This window comes from Vicugna pacos, chromosome 5 (genome assembly GCF_048564905.1).
Source record: "Vicugna pacos chromosome 5, VicPac4, whole genome shotgun sequence".
NCBI lineage: Eukaryota > Metazoa > Chordata > Mammalia > Artiodactyla > Camelidae > Vicugna > Vicugna pacos.
Genome location: NC_132991.1, coordinates 11,871,379 through 11,897,792, shown reverse-complemented (window position 1 = coordinate 11,897,792; position 26,414 = coordinate 11,871,379). Strand labels below are relative to the sequence as shown.

Sequence of the window (26,414 nt, the reverse complement as noted above, 5' to 3'; positions counted from 1 at the left end):
TTCCATAGTGGCTGCACCAAACTACATTCCCACCAGCAGTTCCCTTTTCTCCACACCCTCTCCAGCATTTATCATTTGTGAACTTTTGAATGATGGCCATTCTGACTGATGTGAGGTGATTCCTCATTGTAGTTTTGATTTGCATTTTTCTGAGAGTGTTACTGAACACTTTTTCACATGCCTATTGGCCATTTGTATGTCTTCATTGGAGAATTTTGTTTGGGTCTTCTGCCCATTTTTATTATTGGGTTGTTTGAATTGTTGTTGTTGTTATTGAGTTGTATGAGCTGTTTGTATCTTCTGGAAATTAAGCCCTTGTCAGTCGCGTCATTTGCAAATATTTTCTCCCATTCTATAGGTTGTCTTTTCATACTGTTTATAGTTTCCTTTGCTGTATCTCCCTCTTTTTCAATGAACCATACTTTGGGCTTAATTTTTCTTCTCTACTTATCTTTGTTTTCATATTTCACTCATTTCTGCTCTTCCCATTATTATTTTTTCTTCTACATTTTAAATCAATTTTGTTTTTAAATTACTATGTTGAATGTTTAGCTTATTAATATTTAGCATTCTTTCTTTCAAATACAAGTTTTTGAGTTATGAAATCCCTTTGCAATACTCCCTTAGGTACTTCCTACTGGCACTTGTATGTAGTACTTTTAAAAAATTTAATACAAGTATTTCTTGATTTCCAGGATAAGTATACCCTCTGAATTATTATTATTGTTTGTTTTTTCCAGTAGAAGAGTTTTGCTAATTTTCTGTGATTGACTTGGATTATCTCTGAATTGTGATAATAGAATTGACTGAAATAGCAGAAATCCTTTGAAACATCAGTTGATTTATGACTTAAGAAAAGACCTTTCATCCCTGCTTAAAAGGTTTAGTGTTACATATATGCCCATCATGTTCAGATTATAAACTTACTTAATGATTTATTTTGTCTCTAATCTCCAAGAAAGTTGTATTAAACTATCCCATTATAATGGTGAATTATTCAATTTCTCCTTCTTAGGAGAAGTGTAGTCGGTTTACAATGCATGTTTATTTTAAGGCTATTTTTATCATTCCCTCCAAGTTCAGAATTACTGTATCTTCTGAGGAAACTGAATCTTTTACTGTTTTGCAATGATCCAGTTTATATCTATAATTTTTTTTAATTTATAGATGCCTTTTTTAATATTAAAAGTACAACACTGGAATTCTTTTGACTAGTACACATTGTTTTTGCTTTTCTATCTTACTATTTTTAAACCTTGTCCTGATAAGTTTTTTAAAGGTATGCCCCTTTAAAAAAAAGAAAAAAGAAAAATAATTTTATCTCTTTGCCAATTTCTGTATTTTAATTAAAGATTGTATTTATTTATGTAAATTTTGATTACTGATACATTTAAATGTTTATACTGTTTATTATTGGTGCCTACTATCTTTTATTCTATTTTTTCTCCTTTCTTCCACTCATCTTAAGTTTTTGTTTTTCTCTTTTTTTGTGTGTGTTTTTGATGTTTTTGTTTAGTTGTCTGCCTTTACAAGGAATTGGCAAAATTTTTCCAAAGTAGTCATAGCATTTTATTTTGCCAACAGCAGTATGTGAGGGTTCAGGTACTCTGCCTCCTCACTAACACTTGGTGTCATCAGTCTTTTTAGCTTAAACCATTCTAATGGGTAAATAAAGGTACTCATTTTATTTTCCTTTTCAGTTCTCTGATGATTAATAATGTTGAGCATTTTTCATGTGTTTATTGTTATACATGGACATAATTTAACACAGCTGATTTACTGACCATTTTTGTTGCTCAATAGATACTTTCATATTAAGGCTTACTAAAGCACAGGAAGCATATTATAACCACAGACCTATCCCCTCTTTTTTCATTTTTTAAATTGAGGTATAATTGACATACTAAACAGCACCGTTAGGTAATAACATTGTATCTAGAAATGAGATGGAAGAAGTTCTTCCATCTTGTTCTTTTTCAGAGTAAAAGAACTTTATAAATTTTAGAATCACATTTTGTAATTTTACAAAATAGACAGTAGGGGTTTTCATGGGAACTGTACAGTCTGCAGATCACCTAGGGAGAAGTGACATCTAAGAAATACTGACTCGTATTTTATAAGGTATTTTCTTTGGTGTTATATAGTTTCTCCAAATATGTATATTTATATCTATCTTTTAATTAATCATATTTAGGTTTTGATGGCTTCTCTGAATCTGTGTTTTGTTGTCTTCTATTGAAATCGGAATTTTATATATGGAATTTTTTAAAGTTTATATTGCATTTGTATTTTTGTATTTGTTTTGTTTTTAAAACTTACATTTCATTTGTTATTTTTATATTCTTTTCTTCCCTTTTTGGGGGTGGGTTAATTAGGTTTATTTATTTATTTATTTATTTAGGAGGTATTGGGGTCGAACCCAGGGCCATGTGCATGCTAAGCATGTGCTCTACCACTATGGGCTATTCTCCCCCCTCTATTTTGTCCTTCTTTTAATTGCACTTATATGATAAATTGGGTCTAGAAACACCTGTGGGGACTTACGGCTCAAATTTTTAGTCAAGATTAATTTTTTTTTATTGGCTCAATACAAGTCTATGACAGGAAGAAAAACCAAAATCATTTTTACCAATTATTTTGTGCAATAAATTTATCTTGTGACATCTTAGACAGTCCTTCAGGGGTCTAGCTTTGTGCAGTCTCCCTTTCGACCCATTGTGTGGAATCTATGCATTTTGTGTATCCTAGGCACTGAGTCATCATAGCAGAAGGTCAGAAATCACTTGCATTTGAAAAATAAACAAACATATCTGGCTTTACACTTGTCTACCTCTCTGGTTTCCAGTTTTCAGTTTGTGTCTGGCCTCTGGGTTCATAACCTTTGTGCCAGTTCAGTGTTGTATTCAAAATTAGTTTCAGTTGCTGTTTTAGTTCTCTTTATCTCCTTTTTTCAAACTATCACTTTGTATTTACTTTTTTGTTTTGTTTAGTTTCGGTTTTGTTTTCAGTTGAGTCGCCAGAGATACCGATTTTACCAAATGCTGGGAATGGAATTGACAAACATATGTTTCTACAGTCCGTGAGGCTGAAGCAGTGTTACTTTGTAAGATTCCAGGCTGAGTTAGAATTTAGTATGAAAAGTGTTGTGATTCATTTGAGATAATCCCTCTGAGAAAAGGAAGATGAACGGAAGCACTAGGGTCAGGAATCTACCATCTCTGATCAACTTATTTCCGTCACATTGATCAATATTTGATTGAATTTCCAGGTCCTGCTTTTTCTCCCATTGGTCTAAAACTCATCCCATTTTTCATGGTCTATACATCTAAATCTACATCTGCATCTACCTAGCTAGATAACTCATCTTATCCATTATAACTGACTTTGTCAGCAGAAATTAAATTTACTTCAGAGTTTTCAGGTGTATTACATGGTTGGTTTCCATAAAGCTGAAATAATGAATTCCAAGAAACTGGTTGATATCTTTTGCTTTGTCTGTAATTCGTTCTAGTTTGCTCTTTCAGAATTTGGAAAACAGTTCTAAACTATTCTGTCTGGGTAGGCTGAATAAGGAATATAAATTTTAGTATGTCTAAGAATGTGTTTTGTATCAAGTAATATATATTTTTAGACAATACTGCTACCCATTTTCTATTTGTTGAAATATTAGGCCTGTAAACACCAGGAAAGCATCCATTAAATGAATGTGTTCTCATCTAAAACTTTCACATGGATACTAGCGGAAAACTTCAGCCAACATAGAAGATAACTTTCGGCTTTTTATATCCAATTTCATTTCTGTGGGCAAAGAAAATTGTACTTAAAAATTACCTAAAGTGGATCTTAAGGACATTGCAAGTGTTATTTCCTGCTCCACCTGAGTTTTCTACAATATAGTTAAACTGAAAGTCTTATTGGTTATGAGTATTCCTTCCACCTTTCTACCTCACTGTTTTTGGTCATGCCTTTTAATTCATTTCTTAACAGCCTCAAGCTCATATATTGCTTTCATAATTCTTTTATTAAGCCTTATTCAGAGGTCCTTTCCTCCATAAAGCATTTACTAAATCTCTCCCACTAGAAATCATCATTCTCTGCTATGTACTCAAAAAATACTTTGTTAGTGCCTTCTCATTTTCATTATACTACTATGCAATGTATTGTATTTATTTGTATTCTCATGTCATTTCTTATATCAGACTAGAAGACTTGTCAGGGTACTTCCGTTTCATTTGATCTTTTTGTTGTTGCAAAAGAATTTGAATTGAACTCATCTTATGTTCTTTCTCTGATCTGGAATTCTGTCTTTCCCTGCAGATAGCTAAACCTTATTATTTTAGGGGGTACATTGAGTTTCTTGGCTTTCTGGTTTTAGCATTTTCATTAAATTTGGAAAATGTTCAGTTGTTATTACTTCAAACAAAATTTGTTTTTTGGCTGCCTCTTTCTCCAAGGATTTCAGATAGGTGTGTTTTAGGCCAGTTGAATTTTTCCTTACGTGCACTTACACTACCATTTAAAAAATAATTTTTTTTCCCTGCATACTTTATTTTGCATAGTTCTGCTGCTTTGCCTCAACTTCACTCTTCCAGGCAGGAAGCTGTAGCAATCCCAGGGTTGACTTGTTTTCTTTCAGTGATCACTGTCCTTTCTTGCCCAGTGTCCAAAGTCTCAAAAACCTCTATTTCATATACTTTGCCCATATTTTTGTTGTTTCACATGGGAGAGTAAATCTCAGTACTCTATCATGATAGAATTAGAACTTCCTACTTAAAATGAATTTATTATGTTTATTAATCATTTTATAATATACCTTTCTTTTAGTCATGTAATAGTTACCATTTTTTAATTGAAGTATAGTCAGTTGCAATGTGTCAATTTCTGGTGTACAGCATAATGTCCCAGTCATACATATATTCATTAAAGGTTATTACAAGATATTGAATATAGTTCCCTGTGCTATACAAAAGAAATTTGTTTTTTAGATAATATACCTTTTGAATTGTCAGTTTATACATGTTTATATGCTTAGTTTATATCATTCTCTGATATGTATGAATATATGTATTTGTTTTCATACTGCAATTTTTAAATTTTGATGCATTTATGACAGCAATCTGTTCACATTTGTTTGAAATATTCCCTCAGCTTATTAATTGACTTTCAGTATTGTTTATGATCATTCAAAACCTGAAATGTTAAAATATTTTTCTTGTCTTTAGGCAAAATCTTTCAAATCCTTTCTTTTGTGATTTCTTTCAATGATTTTATTCTGTAGATGTTTCATTTCTATCAAAATGAATATTTATTATGTTTTCTCTTTATGTATCTGAGTAGGGCAGAGAGAAGTACATAACACTGTATGCTGAGTGTTTATATTTTTCGTTTCAAATAGCTAGTCAGTTTCACCAGCTCCACTGATTGACTAAATCATCCTTAACACTTTGATTATGATGCCAAACAATATTAAGTTCTCAGATACTCTTGGATTTCTTTCCAGCATAATCTGCTATCTTGTGCTAATTTTATAGTCTCTTAATTATAATATCATGTTTAATAATAATACATTTTAATATTTTTAAATATTTTCCACTCTTCATGCTTTTCTTTCAAAATATCCTTGGCTTACCTCTCCTATTTTCTCCACTTTTTCAAATTCTCTCAAAATATTCAGCTGTAATTTTTTAATTAAAATTTCATAAAAACAATCTGTTTTTAATTTGAGAAGAAGTAAAATTTTCAAAAGATGTAGCTGTGATCTGAATCACATCATAGATCTCTTTTATTTAATGCTTCTGAAGGGGAGCAGAATATGCCACTCCTGAATAAGCCTCTTTGGCTAAAGATTATTTTGGGTTAATTATTTGAAGAAACAACATAAAGGAGAAAGTGACAAGAGAAGCTTTAAAGCCAGAGCAGAAGTTACCCTTTTGTATGGGACATTTACACTCATAAAGGAGATCTCTATTTGTATCTTCCTCTCTGAACTGAGAAGTGAAGGATGATTCTAATAAATTATACGAAACTCCTATCAGTGGAGAAGGCACTGACTTAAATCTGCATAACAAACCTTACCTTTGTTTATAGTTCTTTTCCTGGTAACTTCGTTTAACTGACCTTCGCCAACATCTTTCTTTTGTCTTTAGTTGAAAATGGTATTTAAGATGGTGGCCTGGGCCATCTTAGGGAGTTACTCAGTTTTCCTGCTGATCTCCATGTATACATGAGATATACATGTAAATAAACCTCTATTTGTTTTTCTCTTGTTAATCTATCTTTTGTTGGAAGGCATCTCAGCCAAGAACTCAGAAAGATAAAAGGAAATTATTTTCTCTCTCTTCCACTTCTTTCTTTAGCTATGTTAAGACATTTAAGCTTGTTACTTTTTTTTTTGTTTCTAATTTTGCTGACCTAAGGCTGTTTTTGTCTCTCACAGAGACTGAGCAAAGTTACTCTGTGGTTGCTAGACTCTATAAAGGATAATCTTATTTCTCTTAATTTCTAATTATTGGAGAAACTTTGCTCCAACATCTAGGCATTAGCTAAATATTCCAGTGCAAAATTAACACACATAGGGGAGGAAAAATAATTTTCTCTTTATCCTTCTGAGTTCTTGGCTGAGACTCCCTTGTAATAAAAGATAGATTAACAAGAGAAAAATGAACAGAAGTTTGTTGACAATGTATACTTCCTGTATACATGGGAGATACCCAGGGAAAAATGAATCTTTGAGGTGGCTTAGAATTCAAGTTTAAATACCATCTTAATAGGAAAAGGGAAGAGTGGGTGTAGGTCTTTTAGGAAAGAGTAAATTATTGTTAAGAAAGACAGTGGGGCCTTAGAAGAATAGATGGGAGGTACGGTTTGTGACAAAGTCTCTCTGGGTGTGGTGTAGACTTCTGGTCTCCTTTCCTGGGACAAGAGTCAGTCTTCCCTGGTTGATGAAACTTGCAGGGAGGGATTCTAGGACAATTGATTCCTTTCAGAGGACCTGTCTTTAGGCAGATAAGGGGAGTTCAGAGAAAGCTTCTCCCTGCATTTGCTGTTTTTTTCAAGGGCTTACAACTCAGAATAATCAATGTGCCAAGTGGCATATGTGGGTGGCATGTTTTGCTGCTCTTCACATATGTTCTCTCAGCCACTTCAGTAATGTCTGTATTTTGGGACTTTCCTCTACCAATTTTGAAATGATGCTCCAAATAAACATAAATGAAGTTATTTCTCATCTCAAGAGTTTAGAGAGAATAACAGATTCCTATAGCACTGGGCCACATTAGATTCATCCAGAAATCTTTCAAAAGTAGAGCCCATCATGAACCAAATGCATCAGAATTTCTGGGGTGAAGGCCTGGTTGTTAATTTTTTTTTCAATATCCACCCAGATACTCTGTGGTCCAGCAAAATGAAACACGTTGCCCAGAGCACAACAAAAAATTAATGTCTAAAATGAACAGACAACTCAGCAGGGCATTCCCTTAGCTCAGCATTGCTGTAGTTATTAAAATCTCCTCTGGAACTTTTCTAGTCAAAACATGGTCTACCAAGGAAAACAGGACACCTTGATTTATTTTTTCAAACTTATAGTTAAATTACTTTGAAAACATTTCAAGAAGATATTTAAAGAGTAAATTTTAAAATAATCCAACTCATCTAACTAGCCATAGTATTTATCATATACCATTTCTTTCTAAATATTTAGTTGTGTGGAGTTGAAAACAGAATCTATATTTGTGATAACATTTTAAATATTTAATTTTCCTTTCTTAATTCTTAATAATCCTAATTATTAAATGGTTTATTAAATAATATACTGTTTTATTAAATATATATTGCCTATAACTATATATAATTTAATAAGTGTTACGTTTCACTAGCTTCAAATTGTTTGGAACTATTCCAAGATATACTGCATGAAATCAAAGAGCAACTACTTAACACTTGGTGATATATAATTAATTTTATATTTTATCTAAAGTTATTAAAATACTTGTTATATAAAAATTTAAACAACTCTTCAAAATTTTCACCTGGACCTAGTGAAGTCAGTGTATTCTTTGCTCAAGTCTGGGGCATTATGAGACGTTCTGATATGTATATTACCAGACAGTGACCAAAAACTGAAAATACCTTCAGGAATTTTTTTTTTTTTCGCCAGGGGTATGGTGGCTATATTGCATCAATGATCTTAAAATCAGATGAAAAACTCTTTAAATGTGGATCAGTGATTGCACCCATTATAGACTTGAAGTTGTATGGTGAGTACTTCCTACAGACTGACCTAATATAATGTATTGATTTGTAGACAAGAAAGTCCCAACGCAGAGGAGCTTAACTGAGCTCATTTACGACGTGTTATGAGAGAGAGTTTTAGCTGTTCAGCCCCTCTCTGATTCAGTTTTTCTGGAGCATGACAATTAAATGTGAAATGTAGAAACCAAAGAATGATACATGCTAGCCAAATGGTTTTTAGTTTATCTTTAAATTTCTGTTTTCTTGGGTCACAGCCTCAGCTTTCTCTGAAAGATACCTTGGTATGCCATCTAGAGAAGAAAGCATGTACCAGGTAACTAATTTAAAGATAATGAAGAAAGAAGAGTATTTTTGTTCTAAACACTCAGCCAGAATGCAAATATTAGTAAATCGCTACATACAGATTTTTGTGTTTACCTTTATAGGCGTCCAGTGTGCTGCATAATATTCATGGCTTAAAAGAAGAAAATATATTAATAATTCACGGGACTGCTGACAGTAAGTATTATATATGCTGCCACTGACTGATGGGGTCTGAGCTTGAAGAAAGGGGTACATCCAAGGACTTGCTTCCAGGAGGCCTTGTAAACCTTCTGGGGAAGAGAGCAGAGGAGAGTGGTGCAAAGAATTCCATCCCTGACAGGAAGTGGTAAGAAGGACAGAAGGACATGAGGACTAAGAGGAGAGGACGCGATGGCAGTACTGCCCAATAAAACTACCTGAGGTGGTGGAAAGGCTCTCTGTGCTGCTGAACACAGTAGCCCTGGCACGTGCGGCTCTTAAGCACTTGACATGTTTAGTGTGACTAAGGAACCGAATTTTTAAATTTCATTCAGTTTTAATTAACTTAAATGTAAATAAGCCCATGTGGCTAGTCACTACTACTACAGTGTTACTCAGCACGCCTCAACTGGCAACTAACCTGGAAAACAACAGGATGGCAGGAGGGAACCATCTCAGTGAAATGAGATGAAAGTCTGATAAGGTTCACTATTTAAGTTAAAACAAAAACCTTTTAAAAAAGCACTTTTCATATCACCTCTCATTTTTTAAAATTATTTTAAACATTCGAGATGAATGTGATTGACGTCACTAGTAATAAATATTATTTTATATTCACATGAAGTGTTTGGGGCTCCAAAAATGTGTATTTTTTTTATTATTTTATGTGACATTTTACAACAGAGGGCTGAGTATTTATAGCTCAACTCACAGATGAGAAAAATCAATCTCAAGGAGGAAACTGATTTATCCAAGGCTACCTGGCAAGTAAGCAAAGAGAAGGAAAGCCTCAAAGCAATATTTCCTAAATCCTGAACTTGTTTTTGTCAGTCCGCCCTGCCCTGCCTCAGTATTTTTATCCCATTTCACAGAGACTATCACTAAAAAGTTCTTATAGCAAAGATAATACCAGCGCTCAAACTCAACTTTTAGGCACGTCAGGTCATAGTTAAATGAGAGCTTAAATCAGTACCGATGAATATATGTATAGAGTATCTGTTTGAATAAATAGGTAAATTTGGGAGAAGAGACAGATCTCCCTTCGGTAGATTTCCAACAATTGATGTGGGTTCCCCGCCTCTAGTAGGCAAAGCTTAGTTCTCGTCCCTTCCTCCTTCAGAGTGTGTTGCACTTAGTGATTTGCTTGAAAAGAGGGTGGTATGGAAAGGGGGAGAAACAGGAACTTTTGTGGCAGACAAACTTGACAGCCTTGACCTCAGCCAGGTGATCAAGGTCAGTATCAACAGGGACAGGTAGTGTTGACAACACGCACCCTGGACAGGGCTGCATGAGGACAGGACTCTATATGGCCTCATCCCCAAAACCCATAACCCCAGACAGACCCTAACAAATGAGGAGCATCTTAGCAAATTCCTGACCAGAACTTCTCAAAACTGCCAAAGTCATCAAAAACAAAGGAAAGTCTGAGAAACTATCACAGACTGGAAAGAGTTAAGGAAACCTGATGTCCAAATATTTCTTAGTTATGACAGATGTGGCATAATAATGTAAGAAGTTAACAACAGGAAAAACTGGGTGAGAGCTAAACAGGAGCTTTCTGTACTACCTTTGCAACCTTTCTGAAAATCGAAAACTATTGTAAAATTTTTTTTAAAAAGAGTGAGATGATACCATACCTATGTTGGGTGAAACATGATGAAAAGAGAATATTAACGTTTTGAAGGACATTTGAATGTCATCTTAAGGTATTGAGAACTTACATATAAAAACATAGTAACAAGAAGCAATTATTAAGTACTGACTATGTGTTAGAAAATGTGCTAAAAGCTTTTAATATTGTATTGTCTGCTTTTCACAAAAACACTGTGCAGTGGGCATTCCTACTCTTTTTATTTAGCAAATAAAATTTGGAAAATAAATATTACAGAATTTATATAACTTAACCGAAAATCACACAACAGTTCATTGGTTAGAAGGGGATTTCAGTTCAACTTTGAGGTTCTTATTCACTGTGCTCTAAAGCTTCAATTGTGGGAATAAATTATATTCAAGGCTAAATTATTTTACATCTAGCCATCACACTAGAATATATTAGTGGTATTCAAATTTTTCTGTCAATATGTTGCAGCTATTAAGGTAAATCATGGTGTTCCCTGACTCATCCAGTCATGAGCCTGGGGCTTCACCTACTCGAGAAAATGTAAGCGGACGTTCAGCACTGGTCACTTCAAAGGAGATGCAGCTGTGTGTCTGCATACACACACACACACACACACAAATGTACTCACACATCACACGCATTCCATATGGGACTGGTGTATGATAGGTACTCGTCAGTAACACTAGAATACCACCATTATTAACATCATCTTCCAAAATTACCAGCAAATCAGGTGGCTCAACCAATTAGACTTAATGCCTGTGTTTAGTCTTAGGAAGGGGACAAAAAGCAAATATTAACAAGCTTTGCACTAGAAACTAAACAGAAAAAAACAAACAAACTAATTGGAAAATCCATTTAAACACTTACCTTTTCAGCTGTATCCATACAGAGAAGCTGATGGACTCCTTTTCAGTTTTCTTTCCTGCACTACACAAATGAGGTATCTAAAGGCTCATTCTACCTCGGTCATTGCCCTATTTATTAGCATTTCTAGGAGCTTACATTTCCAGAGCAATTTGTACACTTACTTAGACATGACATGGCAGTTTTCCCATTAAATACAATAAGAGGATGTTGGAAAAGATTGCGGGTAGACTTTTAAAAGATTAAAATGATTATTTGAAGTCTTTCATTACCTGCTCTGTAGCAGGATTAAGCAGTACCATAGAATTAGAGCAGCGAAGAAGCTTCAACTATGGACACGGCTGCCCTGCTTTTACAAAGACAGGTACAAAATGTTAGCCTCAGAGTTATTTCCAGACGTCTGAAAATACACAGCATACGAAGGTGTAGCACAGGCAGCACATGAGCAAAGTGCCACCCAGACGTATGTGAGCAACTCGGGTACGATTTCACAGTCAGGTGCTGCACCCAACCTGTGCACACAGCCTGCGCCCTGTGCTGCTTATTTCAGAGCTTTGGAACTTGGGTTCAGGGGGAAGGAAGCTAGAAGGAAAGAGGAGAAACCAGTATGGTCCACTTGAGTAATGGGATGTGTGTGCTATTTTCTCATCATGAGGTCTTTTCTAATTTAATACAGAGCAGAGCGCCAGTGTCTGAGACTGGCCCCAGAGATCCTCAGAGAGGAACAGACAGCTGGTTGGCTGCATTACTATCCAGGTAGCCACCCACTATATTAAAGTTATTATCATGGTATAAAATTTGTGACCAGTTAGAAATCATAAGTGATATCTAATGAAGTAAATCTAACTGCCATTCTGTACAGTAAGTAGGGCCTTAGTAGTCACTCCATTTCAATTTACTTTTTTATAATATGAAGCACAAAGTTTTATTACCATTATACCTACTGGCTTCCCAGGTAAAGCCAGACATCAGTCTCTTACATGTGCGGTGCACGTAAGTAAAATAGTTCATCTCTTTGGGAAAAAAAAAAACATAAAAACCTTCTGATTCTGAAAAATGTATTTCCTTCAAATATCACAATGTATTTTCTTGCAGCAAAAGTTCATTTCCAGCATTCAGCAGAGTTAATCAAACACCTAATAAAAGCTGGAGTGAATTATACTATGCAGGTAAGCTACTTTTTCAGAAGACTGTTCTTCTACCTCGGTTTTTCAGTTGTGAGATACGGAACCCAGCTTCTATACCACTCCATCTCCCAGCCTAGTATTTTTTTAATTCTGTTTTTCCAGCCACCAAATTGTGTTTCTATTTCCTGATTACAGTGAGAATGTGGATCGCCTTATGTTTTACAAGTGAATTGCATAAACTCTTTCAAAAATGTATTTTTCTCCTCAACTTTAATTCCTATCACTGATAATGAATTCTTTTAAAATAACAGTTTTTATTTCCTTTCTAGTCCCTTTGTCTTTTTGTCAGTTTCCATCACTCTTATTATAAAAAGTGGGGGGGAAGTGTTTTGAGTAAATATTATGAGAAAAAAAAAGGAAAGGGCAAAACATTCACATCTGTGCATCCAACCATATTTCATAAGTCTTTATCAGGGACTTACTTTACAGGGGTCTCTGTGCTAAGTGGGTCAATAAGGCGAACACATCAAGGAAATTTCAGTTTGAGGGAGCAGTCATAGAAGGGGAAAAGGTTATTTTAATTCCTCAGCATTTGGAAAAACTAAAAGTGATGCAGTGCATCTAAAACACAGAAACTGGGGTTAGAATGATGAACGATGAAGACTGGAGATAAACAGATGGAGGTTCATGGCACTGACCATGTGAAGGATTATGAGGCTTTACTCAGAGGGCAAGGAGGCACCATCTGAAAACTTTACACCCAGGAACCGATATGGCAACATTTCATTTATATTTTAGAAAACTCACTGATGTCTTTTATATTGGAAAGGACACTGTCAAAGTAAAAACTGCATTGCAGAAGATTAAAACAGACAAGGAAGACTCTATTCAAGACTGCAGCAATAGCGGAGAAAGACTAAACTCAACTCTGCTGAAACAAAGGGCTGGAGAGTTTTTAAGAACTTCAGAGGAGGGACTCACTGCCCTCTGTGTCTGGTCATTGGTTTTACCAAAAGGGAAAGTAAACATCTTGTATCTTCATGACAAGAGGTAGTTTTACAGCTTGGAGACAGAGAGATAGGAGTGCCTTCTCTCCTTCAGTGTTTAAAGAGATGATTCCTGAGTCCTTGAAAAAGACATTTCCTGGGTTGTAAAACTGACAAGAGTCTGGAAGAGGATTTACATACATTTCAAAGTGGGAGTGAATTAACTCAGAATTTCCAGTTTTCTAAATTAAATAACTCTAAAAGGGAGGTCAGGGGCCTATAGTCAGGAGGAAACTGTCCACAGTTCAGCTAAGCCGCCATCTTGTCCAGTGTGAACATAGAAAGCTCTAACTTTTTTAGCCGATAAATCCTAATTTAAATGCATGAAATTGTATTTTGTCTCAAATGTTGATTTTGATATGATTATGATAAAAAAAGAAAAAGTTTACCGTGAACAACTCAGAGTTGAATTATGAGAGATTTGGGTTAGATATTATTTTCTGAAATTCCCTTACTTTAAGCCATGGGGGTAATGTAATGAATCCTGAGGGAAAAGACTTGCTTTGATCACTTAAAATCTCCTTGCCCTTCAACATCTTAGGTCTACCCAGATGAAGGCCATCATGTATCTGAGAAGAGCAAGTACCATCTCTACAGCACACTCCTCAGATTCTTCAGTAATTGTTTAAAGGAAGAAATACCCATGTTACCACAGGAACCAGAAGAAGATGAATAAAGGACCCTGTTTACAGAGAACTGAAGGGGACATTGAGGCTCAGTGACACCTAACCAAGAGACTGTAATATTGTAGATGCTCAGAATCTCAAGGGCAGCTTACGGAGATGACACTGGAACAGCACACTCAGAGACAATGAACTAGAACTTGAATACGGAAGTCCACGTCTACTGTGTTGCCAAGGGTGCAGAACCTGTCTGTCTGTGTAAGGAAGGTCAGAGGGTTGGTTTCCCAGGAGAAATTAGTTTTGCATTAAAGTAGGAGTAGTGCATGTTTTCTTCTGTTATCCCCCTATTTGTTCTGTAACTAGTTGCTCTTATTTTAATTTCAGTGGCCACCATCATCTTTGCGTATAATGCACAACGTATCAGTACTACCGTCCCTGACCTTTGATGGCTGAGCTGCAATCTAACACTTGACTGTACCTTTAAAATAAGTGCAATTCCTTCATCGTCTATTATAATGCTTAAGAAAAGATTCAGTTAATAAAAACCAGAGTATTTTACTTAATTCCTGTTCATAAAAAGACATTTTTAAATGGGTCACAGGTCATGTAGAAATATGGGTTTCAGCACCTTCCAAAGTTCAGCCAGTTATCAGTAGATACAATATCTTTAAATCAACACATGAGTGTATGTCTCCCAATATCTATACACGCGTGTGCATATACAGTCAATAAATCTATCTCTATGTGTTATTCATGCTACAGAGGATAAACTTTTGATGAATTAAAAGAGATGCTCTTTTACAGGCTGTAATGGATGCTTTGTTTAATGAGCCAAATAGGATGAAACTTCTTTTTCTCCAACTCAAATTCTAGCTATTGCTTTCCTATAAATGTCTGGGTTGTGTTTGGTATTGTTTTTAGTGGTTACTAGTTTTCTAGTTGCAGTTTACTTTTTTGAATATGATACCTTGTCACATGTAAATTAGATACTTAAATATTAAATCATAGTTTCTGATAAAGAAATTTTGTTAACAATGCGATGCCACTGAGTGCTATTTTGCTCTTTTGGTGGAGAAAGCTTTTTTAAAACACTTAGTGCTTTTACTTCTCTCGACGAAGAATCGATTCTCATTTTCATTGTAAAAGCGAAGAGCCGGATGATTTCATTTGCCAGTTCCTATTTAGTATTCCGTTCCTGTTCAATTCATCTGTTACTGTTTCGTTTAAATCCTTCTGGTGAGAATTAGAAAAGAAATACTTTTTATTCGTTGGCCCCAAAGTCCACCAACAGCAGTGTTTACTATTTAGTTTGAGTTGAAGGCACAAAATGCATCAATTTCTGTGCTGTGTTTGACTTGCCGTAGTAAGTAACTGGGAGTGTAAAATAAACTTGAGTGGATGAAGTCAATTTAAGCCATGAGAATATTAACTTTGGTGACTAAAGTCAAAGAGTCTCTTCTCACTTCACTGGAAGGATCTTCCAGAAGAAGCTCAGAAGTTCAGGTAAATCTAGGCAGCATCCTGTGTTTTTGTGGTTTTTAAAGATTCCTTAGGACAGGCTGGATTGTCGGGACATCAGGACACCAGGAGGAAACTTTAAAATGTCATGAAATTGCTCAGTAATCCTCTTGTTTTATGAAGGGATCAACCCCCAAATCTGGGCATTTGGAAACACATGAATCGTTTTTTTAGGTATTCTGCTTTTCTTCTGGATTCTTTGGAATTGCATCTTCACTGCTCCATTGGATTAAATTTAAAATTCGAAAAGCTCTCTTTTCTGAAAGACCCATTTCAGGTCTTTTTCAAGGATAGTAAACACATTTTTTTAAAAAAATAAGTGTAATGTTTAAACGGAAAGTTTTGCCTATTTTATTAAGATGGAAATTTCTTTCTAAGGCTGATTTGAACTCCAACTGAAGCTTTTTAATCAATATTTTAAATTTCAGCAACTAGGGGTTTTTATGATGCAAATAATTATGTTGTCTGAAAGATATGGTTTTATTGATTGAGTAACATTTAAAAAGTATTTACCTTTTGCTGTTCATCATTTCTCTTGTTTTATTATTATTATCAATGTTTATCTATTTTTCAAATAATTTAATACAGCTTCTAATGTGAAAGACATTTGTCTGGAACCCACTTTCACCTTTAACGCTAAATAGACCTCAAATGAAAACTACTGATTAGTAAGAAGGTGGAAAATTTTGACCTCTGTTGATTCTCTGAGTTTTAAGAATTGGGTATTTTAGATAAACGAGATGCTCACCAAAACACACAGACACCAATAATTAAAGGAATCATGTACCTGGGCTTTGTCCTTCATACATTTGTCCTTGATCATAATCTCACTATTTCATATATATTTATTACATTCTGAGATTTTCCTAGAATTCTGGTAACAAGCTTTCCAAGTGTTATTTCCCTCTGAAAGTTAAAAAAAAAAAAAGACTCAAGATAAAACTAAAAGTTCCATAATTAAAAAAAAGTAAGCACTATAAAATCATCCACAGAGATAAATACGTAATCTTTTGAAACTATTTTAAAAGAGAACAGCAGGTTTTCACTTTAATTGCCTCCGTTGAGGTCTCTGGCTCAGCCCTTGGAGACAAAGGAGATTGCTGATTTGTTTGAATTTCCTGACAGCCTTAAGGGCAGAGGACTCACTTGAAAACGTGACTCTTTAGCTCCCCTCAAGAATGCATGTTTTCTTATTGGACGCTTAGCATTGTAATCACCATCGAGGGTCACGCAGGTACCAGCTGTAGATTTACTAGAATGAGGTGATAAATACTGGCCTTTACTGTGAAGACAATTATTGAAGCCACTGTCCTCAAATGGTGGGCTTTGAAACAGCTACCCAGGACTGGATTGCTTTCAGATCTCCAGGGTCATCAAGGGCACATGGCTTCTATAAAGACTCACATATGAAGTGCGTCTTTTGTCCTTCCTCACGTGGTTGGATCACCTGCCCATCCTGCAGCAACCAGCATTGCATGGATAAACCTGACACCTCAGCTGGGCTCCCCATCTTTCGCTTTCTCTTCTGAGAATTCTCTGCCGCTAGTGTTGTCTATCTACAAGAACCAACAGGCTCAGCATTTATATCCTACAAACCTCCATGACAATGTGAATACCCCACTGAAGCCCAATGAAAGGAAGATGGGAGCGGGTGACTATACATTCCCCTTTTTCTTCCCTCAGACGTTCCGCATGGTCCTTGGGAGGCCCTGTGAAACTCAGCAGTCCACAGCTGCATACCCTTCTATCTCCTCCTCCCCGTCTCACTCTTCTCAGTCCTGCCTCCTAGAGTCACTTCCCACAATAAACTACACCTGCTGTTGACCCAGGCTTTCCTTTCTGAGGAAACCCTTTCTTCCCACAAGAACTTATCACTGTGACTATTACAGGAGGAAGACAGAATGAGGAGGAAGAAGTGGTTTCTTTCCAGGTTTGAAGCTGTTTCTACTAAAACTTTACTGGACACTTACTAAGTGCCTAGCATGCAGTAAGTTCTTGATGTTGACTGTCAAATTGAATCTTCTCAACATGCCCTGAAATAGGTATCATGGTTCTCATTTTACAAATAAAGAAACTGAGTCTCAGATAAGTACATAACTTGTCAAATTTACATAATTAATAACTAAATAGCATAAAACCCAGCTGCAGCCAACTTAGAAGCCCATTCTGCTGTACAGGACTTGGGAAATGAGGAAGGTTTTAACCCCTGTTCACCTCAACTGAGAATGGATTCTGAATATTTAAACAAAGAGTTACAGGTATTTTTGAGAATGAGTTGATAGCGATGATACTGAAAGGTACACAGTAGTCCGGGACACAGCTGTAGCCATGTTTGACGTTACATGGGTCCCCTAATCTCAAGTCGACACACGTAATATTAAAACATGTTTTCTTTTCCTGTTGGAGATATGTAAGAGTTATTCCTATCCATGGAAACCCCTGCTCAGAAGATCATAATACATACCTGGGAAGTCATAAGTAAATTCCTTTGCTCTGATATTAGGCCAAGGACATTCTAAAAATCCCTCCAAAAAGCATTCAAAGCCTTATATCGATCAAAGCACCCAGGCTTATAAATGTGAACACACGAAGACCTCACCTGGTGGTCAGGCACTGCAAATCCAGAAAGCACTTTGCAACATGCAGAGTGACAGCTTCCAAGCGCCATTCCATCTGCATTCCGTTTGCAATCTGACTTAAGAAAAATGCATTATCTTCCACCTTCCTATCACTATAGACAATAGATTTTGCTTACCACTGACCAGACCCGTTAACGATACTTTCACTGGATAATATCCCAGTAATTTACAGGGCAGAGAGTTGGTGAATTAAAAAATTTCCTCTTTCAACAAAGACAATGCAGACAGGTTGTAAAGAAGAAATAATTCATGTCAGAGTACAATGTTGATTATTTTCCCTTTAGAATTCCAACTACGTTTGACGTAGTCTGATACAGGCATCACGAGCTTTTGATATCGCAGCTTGGTTTCAAGGAAAGTCTCTGTGCTGATTGCCACAATCGACCTTTCTCTATCAGAAATAGTATCATTTTAACTAAGCAATCTTTGGCCTTAGTGACGAATACAGAATTCCTTCCTGCCGATAGCATCATAGGAAAGGAAGTCACATTTGCTGAAGACCTGGGTCTAGGAGCTTTTTATCACATAATCTCAACCAATCTTCAAACCAACCCTGTGAGACAGATGGCATGATTCTCTGAAGATACCGAGACTTAAGAGGGGTTAAACAACTTCCCAGTGGGGTCACTGTGAGCTGGCCTTGAGATGAGTTAGGGCCGTGGGACCCAAGGCCACGATCAGAGCATGTTTGTAGTATGCAGTAAATACTTGCTGTACCATGCGTCAATTATATAAGATTTAGAACAAAGAAAACAGAAGTACGCGTGTGCTAGAGATATTCTGTGAGCCTAATGAACAAAGAAACTCACATTGCGCATGTGCTGGCAGAGAACAGGTAAAAAAGCAGGACAGGTGCATCATAGGCACGCACGTCCCTGTGGCAACAGAATAAAGTGTTGTTAACTACATGGTGTCTCCTGCTGAGGTCTGTCCGGCGGTATGGCAACTCCCCATGCATTTTTTCGTTTTGGGGCCGCTCACCTCCTAGAACCCCACGTCAGCTCCCCTCGGCTGACAGTCACACAGCATGTAAATGACAGAACCAGGATTTGAGTGCAGATCATGATGGCGTCCAAGTCCTCACGTGTGGTCATATCTATGCATTTTTTTAGCTGGTTAATTCCTAAGGTTTGTCATGCGCCTCTTTATATTGGATTCAGCTCTCAAGTCCCTCTCTATTCAGTGTTGCCATTTAGTATGCCATCTGGCTTCAACTAACTGAATACAAGTTCAAAATTTGCCTAAATACTTGTGACTCAATACGTCAAGCAGCTTGGGCAGCTTGGAAATTAGTTAGAAATGCAGACTCCTAGGCACCACCCCTGCCCTCCTAACTCAGAATCCAAATGTGAGCAAGATCCCCAAGCGATTTGTACGCTCAGCAACATTTGAGAAGCAATGGCTTAAATGACAAGAAAGTTTATTGACTCACGTCTCAAGAGAGCTAAAGTTGGGTACTTCTAGGGGCAGCTTAACAGACCAAGGAGGAAAACCAATTCCCGTTTCCCCCCACCCTTCCACTTCTCCAGCTTCACTGTGCTGTTTGTCTGCCTCATTGACTTCAAAACAACTGCAGCTGCCCCAGGCAACATGTTCTTTCACAGAAACATCCAAGGATAGATAGGCAAAGAGTGTCTATTGTTTTTATCAGGAAAGAGAATAGGTCTTCAGCTGAAATCCCCTCAAGTCCCTTTTTCCAGGCTTTGGTGGCAACCCCCCATCCTAGATATAAGGGAGGCTGGGAAGTTCTGAATTTGCAGTTTCCTTAGTGAGGGAGCAACAAGAATGGTAGGAAAACTGGTGTAAGATAGGTGCCCAATGGACGGCACAGGGGAGATAAGGACACCCTCCTAATGGCGGCGGCATCCCCGGGGCTGGCATTCCAGCTCGGAGCATCGCCAAGGCATTGGACAGTGAGGTCTTTATTTTTACACAGACCCCTCATTTGAAGGTGTCTCACTTTTATTCCCCAGAGATGATGAACATCTGCTCCACCCTCTGCTCTTCAGAGTTAGGTGGTACACCTTCCCTAGTCAACATTTTCCCTTTTCTCCTCTGCTCTCCATCATCGTCGACACACTGTCTCCTGCAGGCAGGCAGTTTTGAAATTTGATCGCTGTGCCAACAGTCCCATTTTGCAGGCTTTATTTGCTCTAACACGATTTATGAGGGCTTGATGATCTCCGTAGGGCTGGAATGGCTAGTCATACCTTGGATTCTCCTGATTGATGACTTACATAAGGCATATTCCAGTGGGAAAAGACAAGTTCTGGCAAAGAAACACAGGTAACACAGCCTCCCCATTCATATGTGCTCTGAATGGGTATCACTGTCATTACACATCACCTCGCTAGCCCTCTAGGACAGCATGTGTGACTTTTAATGATGTGTATAGTGTAAATGGATTCTGAGCCTTTGAGGGGAATAATGGAAAATTTCAACTTCCAACTTGGCTTCAAATCACAAAATAATTCAAAGATATTTTGTGCCTACGATGTGCCAGAGACTGTCCAGCATTGGGATACTATTTTACCACTTAATCTAATTAACATGTCTAATGCGTAAATGGATATCTTAGTTCAAATGTTTTATAAAGGAGCCATCATTTGCTAAAAATTATTGGCATATTTAATCATATTTTGATTTTCATTGAGTCCTTTATAATGTTCCCCGTATTACATATGGTATTCCCTTGGACTCATCCCCTTTGAATATATAGACCACAATGAATCTACTTGTTTTATCCAAGTCAAAAGGTCTCCATAACCCACTGTCACTGAAGAGCAGTTGGTCCAGACATTTATAGGTGGATCATTCAGCTATAGGAGCCCTTATAAAATGGCTTCGTCCAACAAGACCCTTAGTGTTCTACTGTGATGGATCAGCCCACTCTTATCCTCTCCTGAGAGTTCTGAATAGAGCGTGTCACCAGGAGACACGAAAGCATAGATAGATAGATAAGAAGAATGACTGAATGAGCTGATTGTCAAAACCCTACAGAAAGGAACAAATATTTTCATGTTCAGTACATTAAAAAACAAAGTCGTTAGAGTCTTATATCCTGAGATGTATCTTATACTAAATCTCTGTTTACTGAAGTATATTAAGTGTCTTTATTCCTTGTGACTTGGAAGTTCCTGACTCATGCAAAGAGTGAAAAATGTGCATGTGATGAGCTAAATTGTGTCCCTCCAAAATTCCCATGTCAAAGTCTCAATCTCAAATGTGACTGTATTTGGAAATCGGGCCAATCAGGAGGTAATTAAATAAATTCATGAACTTGGGGCCCTACTCCAACAGGATGGGCATTTTTAGAAGAAGATGGGGAGACACCAGCTCTTTCTTTTTCTAGACACACATGCTCACACACACACACACACACACACACACACACACACACACACACTCACAAAGAAAGGCCGTGTGAGGACAGAGTGAGAAGTCTGCTACCTATAAACCAGGAAGAGAGGCCTCAGGTAACTGCACCCCAGTCCTGACTGCAATCCCAGAACTGTGAGAAAATAAATTTCGGTTCTTTAAACCATCCAGTCTGTGGTGTCCTTCCACGAGCGCCTGGGCAGACTAGTATCAGTGCATATTTATAATAACTAATGTGTCTTGGGATCAGCACACTACGCCTGCTATTTCTTTTCCTCCTTTTGTCTTAAGAACCTCTTTCCCCCAATTTTTTTTTATTTCACAAAAGAATTACTGCTTTTTTCTTTTTTCCTTGGATTTCACAGCTTACGGTAGTATAATGGTTAGAAGAGCAACAAGACAACCCACAGGCTTTACAAAGTAAAAACACTATGCAAATGCACATATTTTCAGTATTTTAATAATCCTCATGGATGCTGATGTGGAAAATTGTGGTAACTACATGGACCACTGGCCCCTGATATTCACCACATATGTAATTTCTTTTTTGTACACTGCTTCAGTTTTTGGAAAGCTTTTCTCTAAAACAAACTTTTTTTTTAATAATAAACTTTTCCCTATTTTAGTAATAATTACTAAATTTATACAACAAATTTTGAGCAGTTACCACATATCACACACAGTCCCAGGCACTGAAGAGTCATTATTCACTTAAAAACACACACATCCCTACCCTCATGGAGCTTGGTAAGAAGAGGCAGGCAATAAATATTATAAATATGCTAAATAATGTGCTATAAGATGATGTGCACCGTCACATTGGAAAGGAGATTTAAGTGGGAGGAATTCCAATTTAACCAAAGACAACATCTGAGTAGAAAAGCTGAAGGAGATGAGAGGCAGTCACAGATATCTGAAGGGAAGATCATTTTAGGCAGAGGAACAACAAAAAATGCAAAGACCTGAACTCAGGGCATGTTGGTCAAGTAGCAAGGAGGTCATGGAGGCCGGAGGAGTGTGATGAGCGGGGAAGATGAGATCAGAAAGGCAATCATGTGGGTCCTTGTCTACTGAAGGATTTGCCTTCAGAGAGATGGAAGCAACTGAAGAGTTGAGCAAAGCAGTGACATGGCCTGACTTAGATTTTAACAAGACCACTCTGGATGCTGTATTGAAAAACAGCTGAAAGAAGGCAAGGGGATAGACAGGAGACCAGTGAAGAGGCTACCTCAGTCACCAAGGAGGGGAGAAGATAGTGGCTTGGATCAGAAGCCATGGGGATGGAGGTATTGAGAAGTTGTCTGGTTCTGGGTGTGCTCTGAATACAGAGTTATTAGGACGTGCTGACATACTGCTTATAAAGAATGATGCAGAGAGAGGGGTTAGGGTAACTCCAACAGTTTTTTGTTTGTTTGTTTGTGTCTTTTGAACAAATGTAAAGAGGGTCATTTACTGAGATGAAGTAGGTGGGAGCCAACACACATGTTGGAGACAGAATAATGAGCAGTTCACTTTTGACAATGTTAAGTTTCACATATCCAGTATATATCTATGTTTCAGTGTTAGGTATGTAGTTAGATATCTAATTCCAGGATTGAGAGAATGGGACATAAACACTTGAGAGCTGTCAATAAATAGGTGATAGTTAAACCCCTCACACAAGATGATATCACAAAGGAAGAGTGAGTAAAGTAAAATAAAATTAAAGTAAAATAAAATAAGTAAAAGGAAAAATTGGAGACTCTGATTAGATGCAACGACTTTTATGAAACTCATCAATTATCATTCTCTTATCAATTCTTTATTCCAATACTTTCTGATTCTATTCATGTATTACACCCAAACTACCTTACAGAATAACCCTGAACACTTAGTTCCTTACCTTAAAAATAAATATTTATTTATTGCATCAAAAATTGTGTGCTTTAAAGTTAAGCCAGTTGTAATATAGCTCCTGTTTTGGTCTTGGTAAATTTTTATATTCTGAAGTTTACTGATTTTATGAGCATTCTGAAGTACTTTTGTTTCGCACTATTATTCCATATTATCAAGTCTATTTTGTTGCTACTTCCGAATATGTGATAAGCATGATGATTGCAGATTTCAAAACAAAATATAAGTGAAGGGGGTTGACATTCTAATTCTTTGAAGTAAGAGCATCATTGTATCATTGCAAAACCAGCAATGGGGGGAGTGCTGGTTGATAATAGGTACACACAGATCCTTGTTAACAGAGCAGAGCAAGATATAAGAGAAGACAGACTCCAAGAATAGGGAAATGGGCAGAGCTGGTAAGAGGTTGTTCCAACCTAATTAGAATTAACTGGAAAAGAAGAGTCAGAATTAGCCAAGACAATTTTAGTTGGTGTTTAAAGAAAAACCCTTTCTATTAGTATAATTGTATGAAAGAATTTGAAATATGGTAATATTATCAGTACTTCTATTCAAGAGAGTAAATGTGATCCTGTATTTTCTTACTTACGTCTGTAGAGGGGAAGGTAGAGGAAAAATCTGGGAGAGCCTTCTGCTGACCAGGCTTTAGTCCAATGCTTATTTGGTAACAGGGTCTAGCCAGGGTCAAACTTAATGCTATCCACATTATCATGACAAATAATTGGAAATATTACTAAAATGCCATGAATTCATTAATCAATTTATCCATCAAAATTTTTATGGACTGTCTCCTGTGTGCTCACCAGTAGCTTAGATGCTAAGAACTTGGCAGAGAAGAAGCCATACAAAGTCTCCACCCTTGAGATGCTTACATCTTAGTTGGTAATAAACAAAGAAATATATAAATACGTAATTTTAGGTATGTTGTGTTTTAAAAAGAAAACACAAAAGGATAAAGGGAGAAAGAGTGACAGCAGTGGGTGACAGGTAATGTGTTTTCTGTAGCGATCAGGAGAGACCTCTCTAAGAAGGTATTTGAACAATAGCTAATAGTGAAAAAGATCTAGTGTGTACACACACACACACACACACACACGACAGAAGATTACTGCAGAGAAAGGAAACCATTACAATAAATGTATATAAGTGGTCATTCATTCTGTTAGGAAATACTTATATAATAACTGTTAGAGGCTATAATTTAAATAGTCCCAATTCTTGAATCTTATTGTCTTTTGGTCTAATGAACATTCTTATCAAGCTTTAATCTTACTGGAAGTTTTTCTTCATTAAGAACTAGTCTCAGGCTTATTAGGAACAGCTGGGTCATGGTGTCTCGTTTTCTCTGTGCCTTTCTGCTGCTTCTCCTTATTAAACAAGGACTCACACAATCTTTGTGAAATCCTTTCAGTCACCTCATTGATGGGACATTGATGCCCTTTGCATTTGTTTTATCCCCCTTCCAAGGTGTCCACTTGGAACCTCAAGCACTTCCTGCATTTTCCATACTCTTGTCTTTTGTACATTCCATTTCCTGCAGAATGGAATTCCCTGGCTTGTCTCTTCCTCAGTGTCATCATTGGTTTCTATGTCCTATCCTATTCTTAAACAACCTTTCCATTTTAGAATAGTTTCAGAATGACAGAAAGTTGTGAAAATAGTACAGAGAGCAATTCTATACCCCACAGCCAGAATCCTCTACAATGAACACATCCCGTTAGTGTGGTGCATCTGTAACAATTAATGAACCTATATTTATACACTGTCATTAACTAAAGTCCACACTTTATTCATATGCCCTTAATTTTTACCTAGTACATATCCTTTTTCTCTCCCAGAATCCCACCCAGTACATCACATTATTTGTAGTTGTCATGTCTCCTTAGGGTGCTCTTGGCAGTGACAATTTCCCAAACTTCCCTTGTTTTAATGACCTTGACAATTTTGAGACACACCGGTCAGATTTTCTATTGAATGTTTCCCAATTTGAGTTTATCTGATACTTTTCTCAAGATTAGACTGGGTGTGGATTTGGGGAAGAAGATGCCATTCTCATTACATCTAGGGTACATACTATCAAGGTGACATCTCACTGCTGCTGCCGACCTTGATCACCTGGCTGAGGCAGTGTTTCTCGTCCAGTTTCTCTCCTGTCAAGTTACTCCTTCCCTCCCCTGGATATACTGCACTCTGTGTACAAAGTCACTCTGCGCAGCCCACTCTTAATGAGTGGGGAGTTGGGATCCACCTTCTTAAAGGCAAAGTATCCACCTAAATTATTGGGAATTTCTCTGCACAGATTTGTCTCTATTTATTATCTTTTCAATTGTTTATTTATGCTAATGTGGACTAATACATATTTATTTTATTCATTTTGCTGCTCAAACTGTTTGTTTTACTGTCTTGTCCTACCTCAAAAGCAAGGGGAAACTGCCTGCCTTTTTTTCCCTTTGTTAATCTGCCTTTTGCTTGTCAGAGGAAAGCCAGAGCACTATTTTGGGGCTCACTTTGCACTTGCAGGCCAGAGATGCAGAGGCAAAGATCTTGCACAGACCTCATCACCAGCAACCAGGAGAGCAAAGTGTAGGACAGGTGGGAAAAAAAAATCATTTTAAAGAGTGGTATAATTGAAATGGTAAGAGAAGAGAAAGTGGAATAATATCAAGTATTCAATTACAACTCTGGGATGCAAGTAAAGAAGGGACAACAATAAAAAAAAAATTACAATGAATATAGTATACCATTTAAAAGCTTGAGATTGTCAGAGGAGATACAAAATACCCACCTATAGATTATTTTTAAAAAGAACACTTTAAATATAAGAACTCAGCTAGGTTAAGAGTAAAGAGATGAAGAAAGATATATTGTGCTAAGACTAATCAAAAGAAAGATAGAATAATTACATTTATTTCAGACAAAGGAAACTATAGGGCAGGAAAATTATCTGGGAT

General features: G+C 36.8%; 1 protein-coding gene across 12 annotated transcripts in view; it reads left to right on the top strand.

Moving 5' to 3' along the window:
- Positions 1-15,075, top strand: part of DPP10 (dipeptidyl peptidase like 10) — a 725,696-nt gene extending 710,621 nt beyond the window's left edge. For all 12 annotated transcript variants that reach the window (XM_072960847.1, XM_072960846.1, XM_006196097.4 and 9 more), the window contains 5 exons: positions 8,156-8,255; positions 8,505-8,563; positions 8,676-8,748; positions 12,335-12,408; positions 13,954-15,075. In XM_072960847.1, the coding sequence (XP_072816948.1) occupies positions 8,156-8,255; positions 8,505-8,563; positions 8,676-8,748; positions 12,335-12,408; positions 13,954-14,088 (441 nt within the window). In that variant the 3' untranslated portion in view covers positions 14,089-15,075. The remainder of the gene's footprint in view (positions 1-8,155; positions 8,256-8,504; positions 8,564-8,675; positions 8,749-12,334; positions 12,409-13,953) is intronic.
- Positions 15,076-26,414: the final 11,339 nt, after the last annotated feature.